The 7,045-nt window shown below is 54.2% G+C and overlaps 1 protein-coding gene and 1 pseudogene across 2 annotated transcripts; one reads left to right on the top strand and one right to left on the bottom strand.

The window, feature by feature from the left end:
* Positions 1–2,320: 2,320 nt before the first annotated feature.
* Positions 2,321–4,856, top strand: LOC149304431 (vitelline membrane outer layer protein 1 homolog; annotated as a pseudogene). The gene is made up of 3 exons (XR_016271982.1): positions 2,321–2,934; positions 3,844–3,965; positions 4,516–4,856. The product of XR_016271982.1 is annotated as a vitelline membrane outer layer protein 1 homolog (transcript).
* Positions 4,857–5,026: 170 nt separating this feature from the next.
* Positions 5,027–6,424, bottom strand: LOC149304430 (transmembrane 4 L6 family member 5-like). The gene is made up of 3 exons (XM_089480242.1): positions 6,279–6,424; positions 5,740–5,932; positions 5,027–5,203 (listed from the first exon to the last, which is right to left on the bottom strand). The coding sequence occupies exons 1-3, from the start codon at positions 6,416–6,418 to the stop codon at positions 5,189–5,191; spliced, it is 348 nt and encodes a 115-aa protein (XP_089336368.1). The 5' UTR covers positions 6,419–6,424; the 3' UTR covers positions 5,027–5,188.
* Between the last annotated feature and the right edge of the window lie 621 nt (positions 6,425–7,045).

Below are 7,045 nucleotides of genomic sequence, written 5' to 3'. Positions count from 1 at the left end.
GCTGGCCTCCAACGGCTGGGTTCCAGAATGGAGTCAAGCAGGTTCCAGAGCAGATACGGAACCTTTGTGAGGGAAAGCAAGGCTAGAGGGTTCCCTGGGCTTTGCTGCCTAGAAGCCCTGAACGTGCTCCAGATATAACAATATTCCCTGCAAAGATAGTGATATTCCCTCCATAATAAGCCTCCCTGAGGCCTCAATGCCCTTCGATTGAGGCAGTAACTCTTTGGTGAGGAGGAGAGGCAGCGCTGGCTGTTGGGACCCTGATAGCATTCGGAAGGAGTTCTGAGGCCGTCCATTGTCATCAACATTGAAAATAATGTTTACATTTATATTAAATGCCAGAATTATAAAGTTTAATACAATTTAAAATTTATTTTGAAGTGTATATTACATTTCAACTGTCTACATTTCTTAAGACGCAAGGGAAGCCTTCCGACTGGCCTCTCGAGAGACGCTATGATTTTAATTTCTTGGCTTTGCTATTAGGCTGCAAAGGCAGGCTTTTGCTTGGATTTTGGGTTGCTCCACTTTGTAAAGAGCTGTGTAAGGTTTCGGGGGCCAGCCTTGAAGGGCTGTTGTTTTCTGAGGGTGGGACCTTTGGGGCACATTTGGGAATTGGAGGGAAATTGCTTGCCATGTTCTTTTTTAAAATGGAGGGAGAAGGCCAGAAAGTGGTCCTCTCTTCGAGGCTGGATGGGAAAGGCGAGGCCATTTGGGGAAGGAAGAGCCAAGCCAGATTCCTGGGAGAAGAGGGCAAAAAAGAGGGCAAAAAGGAGAAAATGGGGGTTTCCCTCTTCCCATCATGCTCAGCGAGGGCTCATTTGCATGGCCACGCCCCCTGTGATTCTGGTTGGCTGCTTTATCTTCCCTCCCCCAGAGAAGGAGCCGCGTTGCTAGGGGCAACGGGGCCGGTACATCGCACTTGGAGTGCAGTGACGTCATCAGGAGGCGCCCAGGAGTTTCCCGCGTGGCTAAAAGGCCCCCAAGGAGGGCTGTCCTTCCAGCTGCCTGAGTCGCCGTCGCCAAGTCATTTCTTTCCCCTTTTCATAGAATCATAGAATCATAGAATCGTAGAGTTGGAAGAGACCACTAGGGCCATCCAGTCCAACCCCATTCTTCCATGCAGGAAATCACAATCAAAGCATCCCTGACAGATGGCCATCCAGCCTCTATTTAAAGACCTCCAAGGGAGGAGACTCTATCACCCTCCGAGGAAGGAGTGCATTCCACTGTCAAACAGCCCTTACTGTCAGGAAGTTCCTCCTAATGTTGAGCTGGAATCTCTTTTCCTGCAGCTCGCATCCATTGTTCCGGGTTCTGTTCTCTGGAGCAGCAGAAAACAAGCTTGCTCCCTCCTCAATATGACATCCTTTCAAATATTTAAACAGGGCTATCATATCACCTCTTAACCTTCTTTTCTCCAGGCTAAACAGCCCCAGCTCCCTGAGTCCTTCCTCATAGGACATGGTTTCCAGACCCTTCACCATTTTAGTCGCCTTCCTTTGGACACATGGTTCCAGTTTCTCAATGTCCTTTCTGAATTGTGGGGCCCAGAACTGGACACAATATTCCAGGTGGGGCCTGACCAAAGCAGAATACAGTGGCACTATTACTTCTCTTGATCTAGACACTATACTACTATTGATGCAGCCTAAAATCGCATTGGCCTTTTTAGCTGCCGCATCTCACTGTTGACTCATGTTCAACTTGTGGTCTACTTGTACTCCTAGATCCCTTTCACACGTAGTTTCAGCCAGGTGTCCCCCATCCTTTTTTATACAAAAAGGGCCCATTCCGAGCTGGGGCCACAACAAGAGTTAACACTGTGGGGACTACCACTCCCAGCAGGCCAGGTTTGGGGGATTCTGGGAGTTATAGTCCCACACAAAGGGTCGCCTGCGTTGATGTCTGGCTCCTTTTTTAACAGAGCTGGGTTGGGGCGGGATGGAAAGAAAATGTTACTTTTTAAGGGGGGAACTATAAATCCCAGAATGCGGCTCCAGGAGGTTCTGGGAAATGTAGCCCCTCCAAAGTAACTTTTTCAAGCTCCAAGGTAGTCTGAATTGGGGGGGGGGGTTCTGAGAGTTGTAGTTCCAAAAAAGGGGGAAAGTTGTTGGCTCTAAAGTAAGCAGAGCAAGGAGGGGAAGTTACTTTTGAGGGGGGGACAATGAACCCCAGAATCCACTTCCTCAGGAAGGCTGCAGGTGGTTCTGGGACTTGTAAAGCCCCCCCCCCCAAAGTAACTTTTCTAAGCCCTAGGAAAGCCCATTTCATAGACTGGGGGATTCTGGGTGTTGTAGTCCCCCCAAAGTGTGTATGGTATAGTTGAGTGTAAAGTGTAGGTCCCAGAATCCACCTCTCCTCCTACGGTTCTCTTCCAAGGAGAGATGCAAATCGGGCTCAGTCTAAGAAAAGGTGTGAGTGTGTGTCTGTGTGCGTGTGATGTTTTTGCAGGTGAGACGGGTTGCAACATCCCTTGTAGGAGGAACAGCTTGGCTGGTTGGACTTGCCAACAAAATGCCCATTTGTGCCCTTTTTCTGGCCAGCGGGGCAGATTAGAGGGCGGTCCGCTTTCCTGGACCCTTTTATTCTAAACTAATACCAACTGGCCAAACCTGCCCTGGTGTTGTGCCAGCACAGATGGGTGGGTGCTATGGGTGAGCACTTGTGGGTCAGGTTCCTGGGCATGGGGTATAAATCTGGCCACATCTTAGAGCCTTTGGCATTACGTGGCTACTGGCGGCTGCAATGGGCATGTTGGGGTGCAGAAGCCTGGCCTTTGTGGTGCTCTTGCTCTCGGGGTCCCTGGCAGACAGAAGGGGCACCCTGGACTACGCCTCCATCATTGGGGTGCCCAACGGGGGTCCCTGGGGCATCTGGGCCTGGCAGGAGATGTGCCCTCAAGGGACATACACCACTGAGTTCAGCATCAAGGTCACATGATCTCCGGTAGTCTGGGAACTCACCAAGAAGGGTTACAGCCCTGAACCTATCAGAAAGGGGCACTGCCAGGGTGAGTGGCGTTTCCACCCCGATGTAGCCCACCGGCTGCAGGGGAGCCCTTTTTTTACCCACTGAATTCAAAATGGGGAAGGGGTTTTGCCTGGACCTGCTAATCCAGCCATGGGGAGGAATCAAAGCAAGGCCCCATGCCAACTCACTTTCTTCCTCTCCTCTGGCTCTCAGATTGGTTGTTTGGAGTGGCACCCCTGAGAATAAGAGGAGGGGTCTTTCTTGCCCTCTCAATATTTCCTGACACAATAAGTGGGGAGATAGCCAGCGTGGCTTCGTGGTTTGGGGGCTGGACTAGGGCTCCTCTGGGAGAACAGGGTTTGGATCCCTGATCGGCCATGGAAACCCCCGGTTGATGGCGTGCAAGTGGCACTCTCTCTCAGCGCAGAGGAAGGCAACAGCTGGCCAAGGAAACCCTGATGGAGGTTCACCTTGGGATCGTCATTAAGTCAGAAGCAATTGAGAGGCTCACAACAAGGAGAACAAGAGGGAGGCATCGGGGCACCCAAGGAAACTGGCGTCTAGGGGCATTCTCTTTTCCAGGACTGTGGCCAGGGATTCTGGGATGGACAGTCTCCAAAGGGACTTTCCTCGGGGAGGAATCCCTTTAGGTAGCCCAGCAGTCCCTTGGTCTGGCCTGGGTGGTAGCCATGGCTGGACCCACACATCTGGAGTCCATGTGAGGGGTTCCGGAGTGCCCTCTGTGGATAGCCTTGGGGGCTGGGGCTCCAGGGACACTTTTTGGGAAGGAGCCACTAAAGGGGGGAGGGGTGCCCTTTCAGCAAATCCTCCCTCTGCACTTTCTTACTTTCTTTCTTTCTTTCTTCTCAGGTGGAATCCTATCAGGGGGCTGCCAAAGACGACTTGGGGCTGAATGGAGTCCGGCTCCTCTGCACGCGTGGCGGTCATGGAGACAAGCGTGAGGCCCATGCCGTGGAGTCGCAGAGCGGACGGTGATCCTTTGGCTCTCTGTGGTTGGGGGTGGGCAGGTGTGGGGTGCATCTCCTGTCTTTTGGCAGACCTGGTTTGTGGTGGGGTCTGGACCATGTGCGCACATACTCCTGGGCACAGTAAAGTGCAGTTGTCCCCCCGCCCATGTCTGGAAGTGGTGCCTCGGGTCTCCTCCATCAGAGGGACAGTGGCTGCGGTCTGGGTTTTAGACCAAACTTTAAAAGACCCCTGTGGGATCAGTCTAAACCCACAGCAGCGTCATCCCCTCACTGACATAAAATCCACCACGGACAGCAGGACTAGTGAGAAGGGCTAATGGGGGCTTTGGGGGCCACTGTGCCTTGGGGCAAAAGCTTCCTGTTTGAAGGAGGCAGGGAAAGCTGAAGCAGAAAACCTGAAAAAGTCTCTACTCTTGCAGGGCCAAATGGCTGCGGAGTGGGAGCAAACTAGTGGCCACAACTGGCACAGAATGGGCCCCCCACTAATTACCTTGCCCACCCACAGCTCCATGGGGCTGGCATCCTGACGTGCTCTTTCTCTCTCTTTGCCCAGGTGGGGGCTCTGGTCGGAGGTTGCCTGGTGCCCCCCTGGTGGCTACCTGGAGCGCTTCTCCCTGCGAGTCCAGCCAGTCCGGAGCGGCCCCCAGGACAACGTGGGAGCCACCAACATCCGCTTCGCCTGTTCGGGTGGGGAGACCCTGGAGGGCCATGGCCTGACCTGGGGGGGTATGGGGCATGGAGCCCCCCTTGCGAGAAGGTCCTGTGTGGGATCCAGATGAAACAGGAGCCCCCCCCCCCCCCGGTGGAACTCTGAGGGACGACACTGCCCTCAATGATGCCCGGTTCCTCTGCTGCAGCCGCTGAGATGCCCCACGCCAAACTGGCATTATGAACTCTCACAGCCAAATGGAGCCTCCATACTCAGGTGCAGTCTACCCTTCAGGCCCAGCAGAGAAAGAAGGAGCATCCCTTGCATTCCCAGAATCTTCTGCTTTGCTCCAAAAACTGTGTGCCCTCCCCATGAGAGACCCTCCCCTTCTAATCTGGCAGTGAATGGGCCACAGTGGATGAAGAACGCTTTTATTCCTGGTCTGTCCGAGACAGAGCCGCCTTTGGCAACAGAGAGGTGGAAAGGGGGCCGAGGCGAGGCGTCTCCAGAGGAGTGTTTGGGGGTCTCTGCGTGGAGGAAGAGGAGCAGCAGCTCCAATGCCGGATCCCTCGCGGCCTCACAGCCCTTCGCCCTGCCAGGGAAGCCAGGGGCAATGGGTCAGCGTGTGTGGACAGAAAAGAGGGTGGCCTCTGCCAACAGCTGAGCAGCTGGATGTTCACCAACAGAACCTTTTTTGGCCAAAGGCATTTGCAGTGTTTGCCCGCAGCTTTAGTCCAGTTACAGGACTGCAGAAGCTGCATTTATTTAATTTGACCTTTTCCTTGCTGCTCTGGAGTATTTTTCTGCTTGGATGTTATGCTGCAAGGCCTTCTCCATTTCTCCTTCCGCTGCCCCTCTTTGGCTCTCCCAGCAGGCAGACTCAGCCCCCAAAGATGATTTCCCCTCAGGCTTTTCCCTGGCTAGGTCCAGAGGGTCTGGGCCCCAAAGCAGAGCTATCAAACCTGGCGGGGGGGGGGGCAGTGGAAAGAAGGCTACGGACCCCCCCCCTCCAACAGTCTGCCTGACTGTCTGCCTCCCCAGATGCTAAGGTCCCCTTGCTCCAGCGCATCAGGGCTTCCCATCCACTCTGTCCCCCATCCCAGGGGGTTCCCCCAGCCGCCCCCTTACCTCCCGGTCGGCCCCCTTCCGGCAATCCCCACACAGGGTCCCCAGGAGGCCATTGACCACCTGCACCCCACACAGCACCAGCTCCAGGAGACCCAGGCCCAGCAGGATGGAGAAGAGGACGATGTGCCATAGGACCACGTTCGGAGGGGCCACGCACTGGTCCCATATGGTCTGGTTGTAGAGATAGCTCTGGCTGTGGGTCAGAGGGAGAAACACACATGCACACAGTGGAGCATGGGGCAGATGGGCACCTCCAGGGCTCCTCTGGTGTCATTGGGGTGGGGGCATAGAAGAGAGGGGTCCTGTTGAACCCCGTATCCAGAAGCTAGAGGATGCAGGACAAGGGTCTGGGAGGAGGACGGATGAAGTCATCCATTTGGAAGGGACCCCAGGGCTCTTCCAGACCCCCCCCCCAATGGCAGTGCAGGAAATTCGCTGCCAAACCATCCCTGAGAGGTGGGCATCCAACCTCCAAAAGGGTTCAGGGGTGGCTGAGGTTCACCGGAAAAGCCCCCCAGGTTTGCCCCCTGAGTTCTCACCTGAGGTCCTTGAAGGGGGTCCCCCACTTACGGTCCTGCGTCTCACAGCGGGGTCCATTGGTTAGGGCTGTGGAGGCCACCACCAGGCAGTAGAAGGCCCCCAGGCCCCCGAAGGCGGAACAGAAGACAGAGCGAAGCATCTGTGGTAGCAGGGGAAGGATGGAGAGAAGGAAGGAAGGAGGGAGAGAGAGACAGAGACAGAGAGAGACCGTGTACTATGGCATACATATGCATCACTTGCCTACAATATTTTGGAAAGCGTCCCCCCCTCTTCTCCTGATTTCGAACTCAGGGCCTTTTTCCTGATGGTAAAACTGCTCTCCTCCTTGGACCAGTCATCTTAGCACATGGCTTCCTCCTCTATGGGGTAAGGAGGTTTTGAATTTGGAGTCTCCTGCTCTGCTTTCTGTGAGCCCCCAAACCTGTTGCCAATGCCAAGGCTCAGCCCTGTCTCTGGCCAAGAGAGATGTGAGTGTTTCTGGGCATACACAGAGTGCTTTATTTGGTGCTTAGAAGAGATCAGTTGCCATTAATGGGACTTAAGTGAGGATATGCAAAGAAGCTGCACAAGTTATTCCACTACTTTAAAAACAGGCCGTTGGAAGTAATTTTTCCGCTACCTTCCCCTGCCTCCCAAAAAGAGAACCAGAGAAACCTCAACTTGGAAACCATATAGAATCACAGAATCCTAGAGTTGCAAGAGACCCCAAGGGACCCGATCCAGTCCAACACCATTCTGCCATGCAGGAACTCACAATCAAACCTGG

Source organism: Sceloporus occidentalis, unplaced genomic scaffold (genome assembly GCF_023333645.1).
Source record: "Sceloporus occidentalis isolate IW3139 unplaced genomic scaffold, rSceOcc1.0.p SCAF_14, whole genome shotgun sequence".
In the NCBI taxonomy this organism is placed as follows: domain Eukaryota; kingdom Metazoa; phylum Chordata; class Lepidosauria; order Squamata; family Phrynosomatidae; genus Sceloporus; species Sceloporus occidentalis.
The sequence above is the reverse complement of the archived record's forward strand: the minus strand, read 5'-3'. Positions and strand labels throughout refer to the sequence as shown.

Bases quoted from the DNA above. Each gene is read 5' to 3' on its own strand.
- LOC149304430 (XM_089480242.1), bottom strand. From the start codon at position 6,418: ATGCTTCGCTCTGTCTTCTGTTCCGCCTTCGGGGGCCTGGGGGCCTTC. The intron at 5,933-6,278 runs GTGAGAACTCAG...TCTGACCCACAG, and splicing joins ACCCCCTTCAAGGACCTCAG to CCAGAGCTATCTCTACAACC.